Genomic DNA, 19,752 nt, shown 5'->3' with positions numbered 1-19,752 from the left:
CAATCCACGGCAAGCGTGAGCGGATGGGGCGTGGCTTCATAGGGGTAAACTGTCAAAATTATTTTAAAGGGTTTTCCCTTGTATTCATATTGTACACAATTGAATTTCAATACATTTAAAGAGACCATCACTGTATCCCCGAAAGCTGACTGTGGAATTTTTGGTGTAATAAAATAGCACATTTTAAATGGTAATAAATGTTAATATGGAAAATATATATATATTTTCTTTATTAAAATAAGCATAAATCATTTAGCATATTTAATAAGCACACTAAATCTTTTCCCACTCACTATTTCTGTGGTTGCAGTGTTTGACAGGAATGGAGTGCACACAATCTCTTCCTCCCACATACAGTACATGAAGAGATATAAAACACACACACACTTGCACTAAAAAACATGGAGGCAGCTCCAGATTATGTTTTGACAGACGGGTGCTGACACAGCTTTAATCCTTTGCAACTCCCCCACCAGCCTTCTTCAAGTCAGATTCAAACAGTTTAAAGTAAATCACTCATTCCTCCTTGCTTGTAAATGAGAAGTGTTAAGTGTTAAAAAAGTCAAAACATGATAAATGAGATATGAACAGACAGGATTACAACATTCTGTATTCTACTATGTGCAAGACTGCTAGGGGAGTGTTTGAACATTAAAGCAAATACATCTATGTGAGACCAGGCAGCCTGATAACCTTGATCAGAGAAAAATGATAACTATCCACAAAGATCTATATTTCTTCATATTTCTTTGTTTTAACCAACAAAGGCATCCCCCTTCATGCTTTCCATGACATCACTGTGTAACAGGCTGATTATTCAATAAAACTAACAATGGTGCAAGCCAGGTTAAAACTCTGTTACATCATGCTAGACAAAGTGTCAGAACAACTAGATCTGAATATCACTATACCAGTCTTGGGCTAAAAACATAAAATAAAAATAAATAAAGAGCAGTTGGCTTAGTTTCCAACACAAGAAATATAAATATACATGTACAGTAATATGAAAAAAAAAGTACAATGAGGATGGACAAAAAAAACCCCTTTCATAGCAGCTTACATAAATGCAAAGAGTTAAAAGCTGCAATAATCCTTATCGCACACATTGCCTTGCAAAAGTACTGACACCCATTAAATATTTCCATTTATCAGTTAAATTTATCATCAAAAGATTAAAAGAATGTACAATTGCGGTGTGGAGGGAAAACTAACACCACACATCGCACTGAACATAATGTAGTATCCTACTGTGGGGATTTTTTTATTAATCATGGAGAGAGAAGCTGGTCAGAGATGATTGGATGATGGATGGAGCTAAATAAAGAGCAACCATGGGGAGAAAACCTGTTAAAGCCTGCGAAAGACTTGAAACTACAGCAGAGGTTTACTTTCCAAGACGGTTGCAACTCTAAACAGCTATACATAAGTACAATGGAATACATCAAAATGTATTAATTTGTTAGAATTTTGCAGTCAAAGTCCACAGTACAATTTTCAGATGGTCATATGTAAAATATATCAAAAATCATGTTTCCTCGTCCTTAAACTTCACAATTAAGCACTACTTTGTGTCGGTGTATGACCTAAAATCCTAATAAAATACATTAAAGTTGCTGATTTGCTTAATAGAGTGGGTATAAATACTTTTTCAAGGTACTGTGCCAATGTTCAGTGTGGTTACTGAATAATGAAAAACTAGTTTGGAGAGAAATCTGGATGTTGTTTTCCTCTGGTATACCATGATCCATATATACGAGCAGGTAGTACATGTATTGAAATGCACACAAAAATACATTCTGAACATAAAATGCAAATATTTTGTAACATCTAAACTCTAAACTGCCACTTGGCAAAAGATATGGTAAGGTTGATTCAGATCTTATTGTCTGAACAAGTAAAAAGGCCATTGATCTCTGAGACTGTAAAGCTAGACAGTGTGCTTACAAGCATTTTTTTTATAATTAACATTTAAATATTTTTTAACAAGTCAGATTCACACACCTCTGTGAGTTCATACAACCACAAATCGCATGATAGAATATAAACATTACATTTGCACAGACACAATGACCTGAATACATTTTGGCACACCAGAAATCCAAATCTGAAACTACTGTTGCAGAGTTTAGCTCAGTTTGGAACTGCATACTTCCTTTGCTGGATACCTAACTTTTGGCCATGTTAAGCAACAGCCTATAACAGCTGAAAAAAGGCTTAGTGCAAAAACTAAAATCTTGCAATGCATGCATGCAACAGAACCTGCAGTTATGCCTAAACAAATATAAAATATCACACTTTCATTACATGCCCAAGATCAGAAACAACCAGTCAAGATAAATTTTGCTGGAGTCATAACCACAGCAACCAACCATCATCTTCAACAATCAGTCTTTCAAATAATGCATTTTTTAAATCTTTTTTCTAATAATAGAAAAATACCTCAACAGCTTTATTTAACGGAAAAGTTCTGGATTTATGTCCATAATGATCAAAATATGAAGCTAAAATTCAGGTTTCATAATCAGTCAAGTAACCCCATGTTCTGTGTGTTCTAGAAAGGCCACGGGAACTCTTAAATTAAAATTTGTTAAAATATTGAAGTATTCCCTATGTTTTCCTTTCCATATATGCAAGACCAATCCATTAGAGTAGCAGGTGTACACCTGAGTAGTGACAGACTGCCAATGAATGAACAATTCTCTCCAGTGCTAAGAGGAAGGAAAAGCAACCATATCAAAGTTCTCCAGGTTTCTGGTTGCAGCCGGTGCACACGCGTACAGGGTGATCCCAGCCCCGCGAAGGGACCGTTCGACGCTGTGGGGAGCATTCGTCACACACTCCTTGGCCACAGGCACGGCAGTGGTGCTTGGACAGCTTGGCAGTGAACTCGCGCTGGCAGTTGTGGCACGACAGGATGTCCTGGTCAGGCACCCAATAGGCAGGACGGGCTGCGTCTTTCACTAGGCCTAAGGAGAAAATGGAACAAAAATATAGTCATCGACAACACACCAACACATCTTCGACAATACTGTATATATAAAAGTAGCAAGGTGAAGATTAATATTGCTGAGAAAAGAGTCCGAGATCAAGATGGAGTCTAATTAGTGTCAGTCTAATGATAGATAGCATTAGAGCTACTGAAAAGGTCCTGGAAAGGTACTCATGCATATTGAGCAGTCTCACATTTTGTCACATTATAATCACAAAATTCAATATTTTTTAATGGAACTTAATGTGATAAGCCAACACAAGTTAGTGCATTCATTGTAAAGTGGAAGGAAAATTATCCTTTTTTTTTACAAATAATTAGAAAAACACATGGCATGAATTTGTATTCAGGGGACCTGAAGCTACTCTGTAGAACCACATTTTGCTGCATTTACATCTGCAAGTCCTTTTGGTTAATGGGGTATGTCTCCACCCTCATTCTTCTTTGCAACATGGCTCAAGCTCAGTCAAATTGGATATGAAGGGTCTGTGTACATTTTTAAGTCCTGCCACATATTCTCATTTAGGTCTGGTGTTTGACTAAGCCATTCAAACACATGCGTATCCTTTGATCTAAATCATTCAATTTTAGCTCTGACTGCAATAAAACATGTTGATGTTTGCACTTGTAATGATGCAAGACTTGGAAAAAGTATGAACATCATGACTTTTGAGTCAAAATAGTGGAGAAAGTTATTCTTCAAGTTCCCTTTACCTGGGAAGTATTATATATTCTTAAGTGTATATAATGCTTTACAAAAATTAGACCTGCAGAATACATGTCACTTTTTAAGATAAGATAAGATAAGATAAGATTTATTTGTCATTGTCATCAACAGATTACAACGAGATTGAGATTTGCTCGACTTGACTTTATATCATAAACAAATTTTTACCTAACTACAGGCACCAAAAACACTGATTGTGCATATTTTTAATCATAAATGTCTCAAGTGGACCATTACTATGAGGTGAATAAAATTTTTAGGAGGTGTGATTCTTGTTACCCTGTGGTAACAAGAATCACATAGAAATAAAAAAACTAGTAAGTAGGTGGTCTAATTTGCTTGTGATTGGAGTAGAGTTTGCTCTGAGGTATTTTAGGGATGGCCATGGATACAGAGACATTTCCAGCAGGATATCAGGTTATCAAAAGCATATTTATCAAAGCCTTTCAGAAGTACATTTGGGTCAACATCAGGCTAGCATGCAATAACCTAACAAACACATTAAAACAGTCAATATATTTCTTAAGAAGCAAATCAGGCAAGAGAATGTCACAATAACCTAACAAACACATTAAAACAGTCAATATATTTCTTAAGAAGCAAATCAGGCAAGAGAATGTCACAATATGTCACTCATTGAACACAACAGAGCCATGTTTCTGACACAAATAATTCCTTTTAGTGTTACACAATATATCCATTAATAAAAAACGGATGAGTTCAACACAGCAGATGAAATTTGACAATTCAGCTCAATGAACAACTCTGTTGCTAGCTAGCCTTTTACTAGTGTTGTTAAAGATTCATTTTATGATACATACTCACATGACGATTCAGCCGTTTTAAGTTCTTTTTTGGGGAAAAGGTTGAGTTTACTTGGGACGTTGAGGGAGGGGCTAGAGCAATGATCATATTTGCACCCTGGTAATCTATTTTTACACAGACAGAGGCAGTGCAAACTGAAGTTAAAGTAAAAAAAAGTCATCAGGAAGCTATTCTGGGACGTGGAAAAACTTATTGAGGAGGAAATGCACCTACTAACAAAGAATTAGTAGAAGTTAGCCAGAAACGTAGGCTGCAGTGTCTGAAACATATTGAGAATGAGTTAGGAAGAAGAAATAACTAGTTCTTAACAATTAAGAGTTCAATTCTTACTGTAGGGATTAGATCTAACGCCTTCATAAAAACAGCTGCAAACTGAAGAAATTCAACATCGACAGTTTTTTTTTGTGCTTATAAATACAAAACACCTCTTTTAGCATTTCATTAGGGATAGAGTTCTGAATAAAAAAAAATAAAGATGGCAAAAGAGCAATAAATCAAAAATCGCTGATTAGATCACAATAGTAAGGTTGTCAAGCTGTAAAAATGTAGCTCATGGAACATCATGGTGGCGCAGGGGAAAAGCGTGACCCATGAATGGAGGCTTAGTCATTCAGATGCAAAAACAGCAACTTTTGGCAAACCCACTTCTTTAAACATTAATGTTAAAATTATAATTTTTTGGTAAATCAAATGTGCAGGTATAAAACAGGCTTTACAGTTAATACAAGATTTTAAGCCACATTTTATCCTCTTAGCTGATCAAGAGTATACCCATATAATTTTACTTAAGCAAAGAAAGTTCTGGTTTGATAAGGATTTTTAATTTAAGTCATTGTTTGATTTAAAGCAAGTGATTAAGTTTGTTTGTTATTTCTCACTTATTTGAGTTTAATTGGCCTTACTTGTGCATAACAGCTGTCAGAAACTTGATCTAGGGATATTTTTATCCACAAAATTAGTTTTATGAGACTCAACCACAAGGGGGCAATATACTACCCATTTTGAACCTTTCATACCTATGTACACAACTATATCTGATTTTTGAGCAATACTTACCAAGTGGGATGTCAATAGCAGTAGCCACAACGCCTATGGTGTTGGTAACAGCCTCTCCAACCTTCCTGGCCAGAGTTCCACCTTCTTCCTCCTCAAGCTCTGACGCAAGTATTTCTGCACAAAGAAGAAAAACCTGAATAAAAAAAGGCATGCTCACATAAAGATTAAATATCAGCATAAACACAAAGAGGAATGACATTTAAAATATGTGTGGGCGTACCTGCATATGAAGCTCTCTGCTCAAAGCAGACGTCACAGACTCTGACAGGGGCAAGACCCCAACCTCTCTCGGGGACGGGAGCAGCTTTGGAGGAGCAGCCGTCACAGAACCCCTCCCCACAGGCACGGCAGTGATGCTTGGTGTCGTTATCCTGGAAGACTGCGTGACACTTGTGGCACATCTTGTACAGAGGGAAATGCAATAACAGCACATGTTGTTATTGATCAAGAGCTGAAGGGAGGAGACTGCAACCAGCAGTATTTCCCCATTTCATTTCGTGACAGGCATGCATAAGTTGTGCAACAGGAGCACAGAGCTATAGAGAGTAAACATCCCTCTGGACATGAAAGTGTCGACTTGGCTGCTGATGGCGAGTGGCAGAGGGCGAGTCTGTGTCACTCACCATGATGAGGGAGTTGGGTTTCCAGTAGGCTGGGGCGATCTGATCTGTCAGCCAAGAGGTGACAGCCTTAGCAGGTTTCACGCCGAGCTCTGATACCGACTGGGCCACTAGATTGACGCCATCGAGAAGCCGCTGTGCAGCGTTGTTGTTGTCCTTTAAAAAGCCGTCAGACTGCAAAACCACAGAAGAATCTGTTTGAATGTGACAATATTTCAAAGTCTGAGTCATGCGACAGTTTGGATTTTGTGAAATGAGGATCTGTGAAGCAATGAGTAAAAATACTATTTATTTAGCTGATTTTAGCCATTTAATAAAAATCTGAAACTGAAAAAGTGTTCATATCTGTGAAATTCAACATTTAATACAGTATAATATATTATCTGACTACAAGCCAAGGTGATGTGGATATTTTAGATATGCAGCATAAATTGCCCAATTCTTATATACCACATATGTAGGCCATCGCTAAGGCATTTACACAACTGATATTTAAATCTCACTGCAATGACCTAATACCATGTAACATTATGCAATTTCTCCTCTTACAAAGTACTTGGGGTGCCAAATACTTTTAACTGAAAGTTCATCTGACAGCACAAACTACTTTCTGATTAATTCAGATAATAATTCTCTGACCACTGGGGTGAGAGCTCTCAGAGGGCAGTGAAGTTATACCTTGAATGCGTAAAAAAATACAACTTAACAGTGACATAGCAGCTAAAGTAACTTGTCCTATCCTGATTCAGTAGATCTCTGAAAACTTAATCCTAATACCAAACGTGTGTGCACTACATAAACTGGGAGCAAATTGACTTTATTGGACTTAAAAGATGTGACAGGAACTAGCTTTAGTTTGCTGCAGTGTTACTACACAGTTATGTAGGCTCAGGGGGTGTATAACTCGTTAATCTGCTCTTTTGCATCAGTTGGGCAGAGACATTTGAAATGGAAGAGTCCGGTGCTTTTCCAGATCTTGCAGTCATCAAAAAATGATCCTGGCCCATCCGCTGATCTTGCAGTAATCATATATGCAACACGCATATTATTTGGCTAAGAAAGCAGTGACAAAAGTATAAATTTCTCTTTGAACAATTATAAGACAGGGGTCTTCAATCTGTGGCTTTTCAGGATCAACACAGTGACTGTTATTAAAACTGCTCATTTGCTGCAAAACGCAGTAGAATTTTTACATATAACAGTAACAAAAAGGCTAATTTATGTGGGCGTGATTTATATTATAATGCAAATAATTTATAAGATACATGTTTCTATACATGTTTGTCAAAGTACATACTTTTTTTCTTCATTCCCTGTCAAAATACACTTTTTAATCATATTAATAGTAAAATAGTATTTCAATCAGGAAATACTCTATAGAAATTATTTCACATTTTGTAAAAATGTTTATGTTGTTTTAATTGTCAAGGTTCTGCAACTTAACCATAACACATGTTTCACAAAAAAGTAATTTTTAAAACTTGACATGTTTGTTTTATGTCACATAAGCTTTGCAGCCTTAGAAAAATGTTATCAGAAAGAGTGATGGCAAAAGTGGCTGTTAGGATTATAAAGGTGTAGCTATTTTATAGTCATGAAATATAGTCATAAGTAATACAACATATTTTTACTGCATAATAACTTCACTTCAAACAATGATATCACTTAAAAATAGATGCAAGCAGTTTGCTTTTATTACCCCTGGCCAAACATGCTGGATCTCAGTGCGGACGACTGTGTCCACAGGGTCCTGGTTGCCATACCAGTACTGGCGGCTCCGGTAGATCACTCCACAGTTTGGACATTCAATCACGTAACTAAACATATGGAAAAAGAAAAATATAAATATGTTTAAATATGTTCATTATATAAACAGAATAAATAAATAAATAAATAAATAAATAAATAAATAAATAAATAAATAAATAAATAGACAGTGTCTCTTTTTGGACTGAATTGAAAGTCAAAATATGGATGAGTATCAATGTTTTTCTGAACCTTAAAAGAATTTACGATTTACAAACCAGTAAGTGTGTGATTTTATTCTACATCAGTGCTGAAGCTTATGCATCAAGTAATTACAAATTATAGGAATATCTGAATGTAACAGTAAAAATCTATGATTTATTTAATTTTGGCAATTACAAAATAGGTTTTTTTGTTGTTTTTAATAAAATCCATTAGATTATGTTATGCAATTTTATTTCAATATTTAGTCTTAATGCTGTTAAGGTTATTACACCTTGAGTATCTGGTAATGATCTGTGCCTCGTATAATGTAATAAACATGTTGAGTAAAGCTTGGATAAACATTGCCAGGTGAACTTCCCCGTTACTCACCCAGACCAGGCGTATCTGGCGAGGCCCATCCATGGGGAGTCTGAGGAAGCAGATGTCTTTGGGACAACCAACACTTCCTTCCCTCCTTCATAACAAGCCTGAGATGACAATATTATTCCAAGTAATGCCTAATCAATTAATCAAGAAAGTGTATTTTTAGCATTGTATCTCAAAACAAAATAACAAAAACTAAAGTTGAGCAACTATGCTTACCTTACAAGTGAAAATCCGATTATCATACTGCGCAGAGTAACGGCAGCGTTGCTTCGCCTCGTGGTACGACCCTTCCTGTAGGTGGTTCATACTATTCTTGCAGCCAGATCTGTGATAAATGCAATTATTAATTAAGAACATTGAAATAGATGGGGCAACAGTTGTTGTTTTTAAAAAAGCAAGAGTACTGACCCACAACTGAGGCAACAGCTGGAACAGGTGAAGTACTCATCAGGAAAGAAACAGCTGTGTGCTGCAACCTCACCTGCGATTTCTCCATTAAAACGCTCACTCAATGCCTGCAAGAACAGTGATAAAAAACAAACAAACTTTCAATTATAACCTCAACTAAACAGAGTCAGTCACACTACAAATTAGCCTAAACTATGTTCAGTGTCATTCATTAAGATCAGCAAGGTCTACTAAACATCCAGCCAGATTAAAGCAGATTAATTATTGAAAAGTCAGCGGACATGCAGCTCTACCTGCAGGGCTTTGAAGATGACGCCCGGGGTACGAGGAGAACGCGTGGCGTTGTTATCCAGGAGCTGCTCCAGTTTATTCTGCAAGCCCCGGAAATCGGTAGGAGGACGGAGAGTCTGCGTGCCCCAATACTGGAAGGAGCTGAAGGCTTCAGGAAAACGAGAAAGCTTCCTAAAGCGCTCCAACAGCAGCCGATCCACAGACTCCAATGATTTATCTACAGTAGGACAAAGACGGAATATGACATTCACCAAAGTTTTTGAACAAATGACGTGTTCATATCACTGAATGTGCAAAAACAGAACCTTTTTCTTTTCCTAACAACATAATTTCATATAGCAATAACAAATAGGACTTCTAATTTATGTTGTGTATTGTTTTATTCTCAAAGCAATAACAAAACTAGAAAACCAATACTGCACATCACCCTAGTGAAACATGGTAACATCAGACAAAACATGCAGTACGGGCTAAAATGGAATATAACGGACAAAAATATTCAGTGTAAAGCTGGTAGAGACATAGCCCAAATGAATTATTATGTGATACTTTATGTTGGTGTTTCACATAAACTCCTAATTAAATACAGTAAGTTTGTTATGCGACATCCATCCATCCCCTGTACATGCGAATGCGTTTTGTGTTCAGAGGGAGTGTTTTACTGTCATTTTAAGGGCTATTGTTTACGCAACATAAAGTGCAATGCAAAGTGATTACTTGCTGCAAGGAAAATGAGTATGTGTCACCTGAACCTAGGAGCTTGGTGTGGACGGTTTCATGGAAGATGACCACCGCAGGACCCAAGGTGGACAGAGGGACATCCAGTCCACAGCGGGCCGTCGTGGCTTTTAGCTCCTTGGTGAAATGCTTCAGATAAGCATCAGAGGCATCACCGAGAAACTTGAAAAGGTCATCATGCAGGCGGTCAGCATGAGTGCGGTAAATGATGAGGTCCGAGACAGCGAGCACCTTGAGTAAAAGACGAGTTCTCTGGCCCTGTTTGGAGCTGTTGCCAAGCAGCCCTTCTGTATCGATGACCACAATCTTATGGATGGGGTCGAATGCTGCCCATACACCCACTGTGCAGGACTCCTGTGTGGGAGACGTTTTGAAGACTTCTCTGCCCATGAAGAAGGTGTGGTTCAGGGTGTGCGACTTGCCCTCCCCCGTGTTACCAAAGATGGACACCACCTTCAGCAGCTGGTTGGGGTTGCACCCGAGGCATCTCATGAACGACGATTCATCTTTTATCTGGAGAGGAACAACGAAGAGTATATAGCATAAACCAGAACATTTAAGACCAACGAATCCTCACAAAAACCTAATTTACAAAAGACAACTCTACAAAGGGATTAGACTGCCACCAATGCAGAGGTTATTAAGGGAGTAACACCAAACAGGTAGGAAGGTTTCTGAATACATGGTATTATGCAATCAAGAAGCAACTTATTACCAAAATACTTTAAGAAAAAACATTCTAACACTCTGCAAGAAGTATCAGGATTGAACTGCAGAGAATCATGGGGAAAAAAGACTGAAAAGAGGAAAAAAGGTGCACACTCCAAATTTTGCCAAAAGACTAGGATAAAAAAACAACATCCTCCACAAAAACTTTGCCCAACGATCCAGAAGCAATTTAGTGATTTTTTTTTTTTTTCCACACCAATGGAGTGTCATGTAACAAGGTAAAATAGAAGTGGCAACTTCGAATTTGCTTGTGTAATGTGTAATGTTGTGTAATGTTTTGATGAAGAAATCAAAACATTACACAATTTTGGATTCATGGCCAAGAAACTACAGAATATAGTCCTTTTGACAATTTATAGATTGGTTATCAGAAACTTGATCTGTTCCTCAGTAACAGCAGTGAGGTTTGTCCAAAACACATTTTCACTCTGTCTGAAAAACTTTTTGAATGAAAACACAAGTGATTGAAACACAGTGGGTGGGAAGAACAGGAAGATCTCACCTGCATTTCTTCATTCTCATCAACTAAGAGAAAGCTCGACACCTTCTCCAGAAGCCGTGTTTTCTCAGATGACTCAGGCACATCAGCGTTCTGGACAGAAGTCTTGGCAGTGTTCACTTCAGCTTGTTTGGGTGGTGGAGGGTAAGATATGAGCTGGTGTTTTTTCTTGCTGCTCCCGCTGTGGGTACGTTTCTGACAGTCCTGACACAGATTCACCTTGCAATTCTGGCAGCGAACCACAGACCTGAGGCGTTTGCTGCCATCCCCATTCCCTCCTTTGCAGTTGTCACAGTAGGGAACATGGCCAGGACCAACCGGGACCCGGTCGTGGTTCCTCAGGTGCTCCTGACGGTGGAGCTCCAGCTCACATCTGACACACTGGAGGGTTTTGCAGTCATCACACTCGAATGCTGCCTCTTCGGAGCCACCACAGGAATAATTCTCTTGACATGTTAAACTTGTATTGACTCCTTTTTCAGATGATGAGCCATGCCCACTCATTGTTTATTAGAAGATTATCTTAAATTCGGATTATTACTTTATTAGAGCAGCAGCTATTTCCCCCCAAAAAAAACAGTTAACGTGAAATGCACAAAGTAATACTGAACTGAAATTATGCTATATTAATAAATAATCTTAAGATTTTGCATGCTGACAGGTTTAGCTGCTTTTAACTTGTTTAAGTTATAAAAATTGTTGAAGGTGATTTAGCTATTTTAAATATTGTCATTTATTGCTGCTAAAAGTAATGCTAACAGATATGCTAAACACAAAGTTAGCTTGCCAGTGCAATAGAAGTTGGTGATTAGGTTGGGTTATTTTTATAAACACATCCCTCAGATATATCTGTGATCAATTTTGATTTTCCAACTTCAATTCCTAACTAAATAAATGTGGTGCTAAAAATAAATATCGTATAAATCTGAGGGAACAGACAGTACCAAGCGAACCAAGCTTTTTCTGACATAAATATGTGTGTAAATGTCAATGCTAACAACAGGCTGGCTAGCAAAACAAACTGAGCTTAGGAAGCTAATTTATAAAATTTATTTTTCTATGATTCAGCCTCGGTTCGGCTTACAGCTGGCCTAATTTAGCTATTTATGTTTTAACTTTTTTTCTCCACAGACAAGCAGCAAACGCTAATGTTCTTCATCCGTCCAAAACAAGCAGCTAGCCTCCTGTTTGTCAACTGAACTGAAGAGGAATATACAAATTTAGCCGGTGAGAGAACCGCTGGTAACTGCGGCTGGTTTGGCTTTAAACCGGGACAGAAATCCTCCCAATTATGTTTTTAAAAGTCCTTTAAAGTCTTACTGTGTTTGAATCCTTCCGAGACGTGTCATTGTTTTGTTCTTCAGCCCCCCTCCCTTGCAGGTTTCTGTCGCTACGTTGTGTTGTTGCTAGGTCAGATCAGCTGATCTGATTATTTCAGTCAAAGGGGTGAAGAAGGAAGTAGAGTGCTGTGGCATGACGGGAGACGTAGTTCTACATGGCAAACTGTCTTCTGGGTAATTGGAGATATAAGCATCACTTACTGTATATCTCCAATATAAAAGGCGAATACACCAATTCACCTTTTATCAAATTACAATCCCAACTTAAATGTATTTCATGAGAATTTTATGTGGTAGATCTAAACTATGTAGCCCATAGGGAAATGGAAATTCTATGATTAACATTTTATAAACACAAATCTGAAGAGACCAACATGGATTTTAATTCTGTTTTCAATTCACTTTGTTTATATAGTACAATTTCACAATATATCATCTCAACGCACTTTACAAAACAAGTCAACTCAATCATACTGATCCTATAGTTGTTTCAATATTTATAGTTCAATCCAAATACAACTGGACTTTAAAACTATGAGAAAGTCATAGGGAAATATCAAAACATAAATCTAAACAGCAGCAAGAGACAAAGTTGAACAAATAAGATACTTTCACACTGTCCTAATGCAAAAATGAATAATTTTCTCCAACCAACAAAAGATTTTAATTGTTTAAGAGGGCTTATGTTTCTAGATTTAATACTTTCATGTCTGTGATTGATGGCAAATACAGAACCAAACACAGCTTTGAGGTTGCGCTGTGTCAGAGCTGAGCACTCATAGTCCTGAGCTCTGATTCTGTCTGCAAGGCTCCTGGCTCCTGAAGCCAGGAGCCGTGGTGCCCTGTTGGTGAAGATCAACTGATGTCCACATTGTGATGCAGGTTAGCGTGAATTCCCACCAGAATAATGGGGAAATCGGGTTTGAGCCTCTGATCTGGGAAATCCGCCTGCAGAGATGCTGTGGAAGGGTGACCAGGCTGAAACAGAGGATGAAGACATCCACATGGGGGTAGCAAAGACAGCGAAAGTGGCCAAACCCATCCTTTCAGATACACGATAAGCAAATGACTCATATTTCTGTTACAGAAGTCTATGAAATTCACCTGTACAGCTATATCTGTCGGCTTGATCCGAGCTGGAATTCCAGTCACATAAAGAAAACCTGCCAGTTATATAGAAAAAGTGATAGAAGATAGCTGGTGAGAGCACATCTGCTCTCACCAGCTGGCCGATCTTCAGCAACCCCAGTTGAGGCCGTTGTCTCTGGAAGACCTGCAGCCGCTGGGCGTGCTGCTGATGACGATGTGTGACATGGTGACGGTTAGCAGCGGCTTCTCTGGTGGAAATAACCGCTTTTCTGCAGTTTTTAGGAACATTTGAAAGCAATATCTTGTATGCAAGATATTGTAATTGAACTTTCCAATTTACGTCTAAATTGGAAAGTTAATTTAGACGAAAATTCAGGTTAGAATTCTCAGTAAGATAAAAGGGGAAAAAACATTTTGGCCCAATGAGATGCTATTTCCAAGGAACACAATCTGCACCAAATGAAGGCAAACTGAGGGCCAAATGGCACAGCTGGATTGGCATTGTTACACTGTCATCAGCTGTTGTTTATAGCAGCAACATTGTGTGCTTTGGTTTATCCTGCCTTTTTTTCTAAGGTGACTGGGTTCATAAATTCACACATTATGAAGCACATAACTGCACTGCTAGACAGCAGCTGGAAAATATGCCCCATCTTAATTTTATTGTAATATTCTATTACTTATTTTACTAATATAATTAATAATTATTTATACAAATTAATTCTCAGTAGTCTCAAAGCTAATGCTTTCAGGTGATAATCTTAAACTATGTTTAGTTGGCTGACAAAACAGTCAAATTAATTTTATTAAGGATAATTAAAAATACACCAATTAATCTGCAGAATATATTGCTAACATAAATAAGTAGCCTTCAGAATTACTGAACATAAACAGTCACGAGGACATTTTGATCTCGTGGCTAGTTTATCCAATAATCCAAGTAAAATTTATTGAGGTTTTCTTAAATAAAAGTCTTTAGATAACTCATCTAGAAATTAGTGAAGTTGCAAATGTAAAATATGAAACTAATTGTTTTTTATGCAAATACAATGAACTGCAGATTTCCTTCCACCTCAATATTATGTCCTGTGTTATGTTCTATTACCAAAAAATTCTAACAAAATACTTTGAGCTTTGCAGCTGCAATGAATGAAAGGTTCAAGATGAACACTGTCACATTGCATTGAAGGTGTGTAGCTGGTATTCCCCTTTGATCAGGAAGCACACAGAACCCGTATCTGATAGTGCCCTCTGTATTTCACCTCTTTTGTGCTTAGTGCATTGTTCTGGAGAGTCAAGGCTGTAAGTTACTTTTTTCACTCCTTTTCTTACACTTTTTGCACCACACAATGTCACCGATGTTCTACCGAATCGCTTTGCAAGTTTTGCAAGATGTGTTTTCAGAAGCGGGAAATGTTTGGGGGTAAAAATGCCCCTTTAAACAAAGTGCTGCTTCTTATCTGTGTGAGCCTGCAGGAAACTCTGGGAGCATTGTGTTTTAAGGCCTCTGCTTCCTGTTTGCCCTCGTTTCTCACTCGTTCGTTCTCTTCTCCTGTGTGCCCCCCTCCCATCCCCTCTTTTTCCCACCACCTGCAGTGTGAGTGATAGACTGTATTCTCCATGGCAGGAGGACAACATCTGGTCTGCTCATGTTGCAAACTCACTCCTGTGCTTCACCTCTGACAGCTGCAAGTCACAACTCTGTTCCTCAGTCCAAGGTAAAATCCAAACACAGGAAACAGTCTTTAAATATCTCTGGATTCAAATCTCTTTTCCTGTATTATCCTCTTTTATCATAGATCATCTGCAGGGCAGTTCTTCCGAGCAAGATCAGTTCAAACACTCAGGCAAAGTTCACATGTAACTCAGAAAGGAGCAGCAGGTGTCACTATTGTGCTGAAAAAAGACTTCGAGGCTTTACTGCCACCTCTTTTACCGTAAACATGTTTTGTATCTTCATTCTCACACTCTCAGCTCATGAATCGACACCCAGCACAGTATCCTGATTCCTGACACAGATTCACTGAGCTAATCTGCTTAGTAAAGGTCTCTGTGTGGCTTAGGGGGGAGACCATGCAGCACACATGCCTAATTCCACATTTTTATAATCAAAAGGATCAATTTGGTGATTACAGACTGACTCCTGACTTGTGTAAGGTGGTCAGCTCCAATACTTAACTGGTTAGCCTCATGGATTAATCCAGTTTTTATTTACGGTAATAGCAGCATAGATTTTGGATGCATGGAAAAATCATCCAACAATGGGGAAAATCTGATAGATAAGTGTTAAAAGATTATGTTTCTGCCTAAGCCATAGATCAACAGGACCCAATGCAGACACAATGGCAACATTGTGGTAAACAAACCCCTTCCATAATGTTTATTGCACAATATCTCTTTAGTAAAAAGTTATTATGAACATTTGCATACCGTTCAGTTACAAATCAACTGTTCATAGCCTGTATTTGAATACCAATTTAAGGCCATCCCTTCTTAACCATCTCTTGTGACACTCCTCTAACATAAAATCCAGTGCAACCAACTGTCTTCAGGGGTCATGTCCACTTACACATCATGAGTGGGCAATCATGAAGATCAAGGAGCACAGCATACAGGTCAGGGAGAAAGTTGTGGAAAGGTTTAAAGCGAGGTTAGGTTAGAACACCCCTTACAGAAAATGATGTTCCATCTATTATCCAAAGTAGAAAGAGTATAACTCAAATCCAAGTCTGCCACCCAATTTAACTGACTGACAGGGCAAGAAAAGATTCACTCCCAGAGGCAACCAAGAGGCCCATAGGGGAGCTGCAGAGATCCACAACTCAGGTGGAGTATCTATTGATAGGACAACTACTGATTGTCCTATCAATAGATACATTATATATATATATATATATATATATATATATATATATATATATATATATATATATATGGGTTTTTGTGACATTAGTGGCTTTTATTCAGCAGTAGCTACACAGGAAGGATATAGAGAGAAAGGAAGACATGCAGCAAATGGTGCACAAAGGTCTCAATCTTTTTTTTTATTAACAGTGGTGTTCATGGCTGCATTTGTGATTGAGTGGAGGGTGTCATGTTGCATCAATAATCAATTTATAGTTGCAACATATGACTCTGAATAACAACTGAATCAAATTGTATAAGTGATTTGTGGTACAAGAGGAGGGATTCCATATATTTCTGACAAAGGACAGCACCCCTCACATATTCTATGGAGGGTAAAGTGGGATTAGCTGGCTGGTTCAGGACCCCCACTACCCCTTAATGGACCAGGAGTAACTAAACTGACAGAGATGAACGCTGACCAACATTTAGGCAAAAATGAGGACAGGATGATTCACTCTAAGCTGGTAGAGATATAAATTACACAATCCTGCTAAAATAAAGTTATCTCAGATTATGCAAATGCATCGGACCAACAAAAGCGACGTGGCAGAACATACTGAATCTCGGGATTAATGTAATTCATGGATGTGGTTTATGTTTTCCTTCCATAACTGGCTGCTTGTCAAGAATGTGAACAACTGCACAAAGACCAGGGGTTGGAGGAAAGCACAGGTCTAAATTCCAATGAATCATTTGTGCAGTAACAATATCGTGCAAGAATTTGAGTTGACGTGAGAGGGGTATGAATATTGTGCCAGTATAAGATCTATCTAAACAATTTAATAAATTAGCATAAACCCCTTTCTGTTTTATTTTCTTTAGTTTTATGTTTTGATAAGCTTCTGCATTGTAATGCAGACATTCATTCTTTAGGCTTTTGATTTTTCTGAACCTTGACCTCATAAACTGCAGCAACCCCAGATCATAAAAATGCCTCCACTGGCTTGTACAGTAGACACTAGGCATGATGGGTGCATCACTTTATCCGCCTCTCTTCTAACCCTGATGAGCCAATCATTCTGGAAGAAGGTAATTCTGAACTCTTCCATTGATTCCGGGTCCAATATTTATGCTCCCCTGCAAACTGAAGCCCTTTTCTCTGGTTAGCCAAAGTGATTAATGTTTTTCTTTAGGTCATATTGCGGTTCATTGGAATTGCTCTTACTTTTACTAATGACCAGACATATACTGTTTTTAATTTAAATCTGTTGTTATTGTTGTAACTGTTAGGGTTGTAGCCAAATTCTCATTCAAAAATATTGCAATTTCATGATATCTGTAAAATGGTTGGGGTTTTACCTGTAGGATAGCTCTTATGTGTGACAAAGTACCAATCAGTTCATTAAAAGCAGAAGTTGAGTAACCAAAATTGTACTCTAGAAAGAGTAGTTACTTTAATATAATTGTACTCAAGTGGAAGCATAAAATAGTCATTCAAAAGATTTGATAAAAAGGCGACTCAAGTATTGAGTAACTCTTTGATCATAACATCTCATTTACTTTGTAAAATGTATCTAATCAGAAACATAGAAAAGTAAAGTTATGTGCAAGTGGTATTTCAAAAACAAGTAAAACATCATTATAAAACCACATTTCTAAATCTACTTATTGCATATATTCTGAAGTAAATACATACAATAAGTTATGTACAGTATATATGCTACAGTGTCTGTGTGTCCAGTTCATTTTTGAGTAAAAACATGATTTTTACTCATTTAGTGGAGAAACATAAGGTGAATAGAGGGTCCAGATATTATGCTCAAAGAATAGTAGCATCAACATTGTATTAGTCATCCATCCATCCATTTTCTAACACCCTTGTCTCTAGTGGGGTGTGGAGGGGTGCTGGTGCCTATCTCCAGCTAACGTTCCGGGCGAGAGGCGGGGTAAACCCTGGACAGGTCGCCAGTAAGTCACAGGGCAACACAGAGACAGACATGACAAACAACCATGCACACACACACCCCCACACACACACTCTCACACCTAGGGAAAATTTAGAGAGACCAATTAACCTGGACTGTGGGAGGAAGCCGGAGTACTCGGAGAGAACCCACGCATGCACAGGGAGAACATGCAAACTTCGTGCAGAAAGACCCCGGTCAGGGAATCAAACCCAGGACCTTCTTGCTGCAAGGCAACAGTCCTTGTATTAGTCAAGAAGTAGTAAAAAGTATTGTTCAGTAAAACAACTACTAGAAGATTTTTTCAAAACAACTACTCAAGTATATATAACTAGTTACTTCCCATTTGTAATTAAAAGATACACTTCCTGAATCACAGTATCAGAAATAAACAAAAATAACTGAAAAAATGTAATGCTTCATAAGTGATTCTTAGCCATTTAATGTATGACTGTTTTAAACGAAGCAAGAACAACATGAATCAACATGGAAAGCTAACGTTACATTTATTTGCTCCTTGTCTGTTGTTCTGGATCGATTGCACCTGTAGATACTAGTGGGAAGTCATCTGGATAAGTGAGAGATTTGAATTACACTGCTGAGTTCGTTTCAGATGTTTCCTGACTTTCCTGGCATTCCTGCACAGTAGACCAGGAAGCACACCCCTTACCTCCCTCTAGCACCATTGTCTTCCTAAATATCCTTTTGATAGAAGGTTTTGTTTGGTGTCATGGCCCATAAACTGAAAAAATGAAACAAAAACACAATGAGCCTGTGGGAAAGAGCTTCAAACTAATGACTGTAGCAATAAAAAAGGATTTCACAAATCTTTTGTCAATGAATGTTACCCACTCAGGAAGCAGTGCAAGGTAATTTTTCAACAAAAAGACATAAAGGAGATAAGTCAAAGGAAAGTCTTGACATTTTCTGGAAAACACAGCCATATTCCAAGCTGCATTATGAGTAAGTTTCAGAAAAGAATGGAAAATGCAAGCTAACAAAAACCAATTGAAAAGTTGTGCTAACATGAATTATAGTAACCTATTTTAATCAAAACATAAGACAAAAATAAATATGGTTTTCACAAATGGGTTTTATTTTTATGGGTTATAATGTCTGGACAACAAGGTGACTTGTTTGGTGCTGCTTAGCTAATATCACAATGCAAACATCTCTGACAACATCATGAGCAAGTTGTTCATAACATTAGCAAACATGTTACGTCATCATGTTGCTACTTCATGATGACGTAAAGATAGACAAGATTTGATCCCAGGTGTTAAGACACAAGTT

The 19,752-nt window shown here is 37.8% G+C and overlaps 1 protein-coding gene across 1 annotated transcript; it reads right to left on the bottom strand.

Annotated features, from left to right (window-relative positions):
• Window positions 1-418: 418 nt before the first annotated feature.
• LOC102219211 (zinc finger FYVE domain-containing protein 1-like) lies at window positions 419-12,619 on the bottom strand. Its single transcript, XM_005797677.2, has 11 exons — window positions 11,223-12,619; window positions 10,000-10,504; window positions 9,256-9,470; window positions 8,963-9,069; window positions 8,771-8,879; window positions 8,558-8,655; window positions 7,917-8,034; window positions 6,221-6,391; window positions 5,818-5,998; window positions 5,598-5,711; window positions 419-2,966 (listed from the first exon to the last, which is right to left on the bottom strand). Exons 1-11 carry the CDS (start codon window positions 11,721-11,723, stop codon window positions 2,734-2,736), a joined length of 2,352 nt encoding a protein of 783 aa, XP_005797734.1. The 5' UTR covers window positions 11,724-12,619; the 3' UTR covers window positions 419-2,733.
• Window positions 12,620-19,752: the final 7,133 nt, after the last annotated feature.

This window comes from Xiphophorus maculatus, chromosome 19 (genome assembly GCF_002775205.1).
Source record: "Xiphophorus maculatus strain JP 163 A chromosome 19, X_maculatus-5.0-male, whole genome shotgun sequence".
NCBI lineage: Eukaryota > Metazoa > Chordata > Actinopteri > Cyprinodontiformes > Poeciliidae > Xiphophorus > Xiphophorus maculatus.
Note: the sequence above shows the minus strand (reverse complement) of the source record. Positions and strands in the feature narration are given on the sequence as shown.

Coding starts and splice junctions, on each gene's coding strand:
- LOC102219211 (XM_005797677.2), bottom strand. CDS start 11,723: ATGAGTGGGCATGGCTCATCATCTGAAAAAGGAGTCAATACAAGTTTA. Junction 8,880..8,962: donor AGCTGTTGCCTCAGTTGTGG/GTCAGTACTCTT, acceptor CATTTATCACAG/ATCTGGCTGCAAGAATAGTA. Junction 6,392..7,916: donor TCCAGCATGTTTGGCCAGGG/GTAATAAAAGCA, acceptor GTGGTTTTGCAG/TCTGACGGCTTTTTAAAGGA.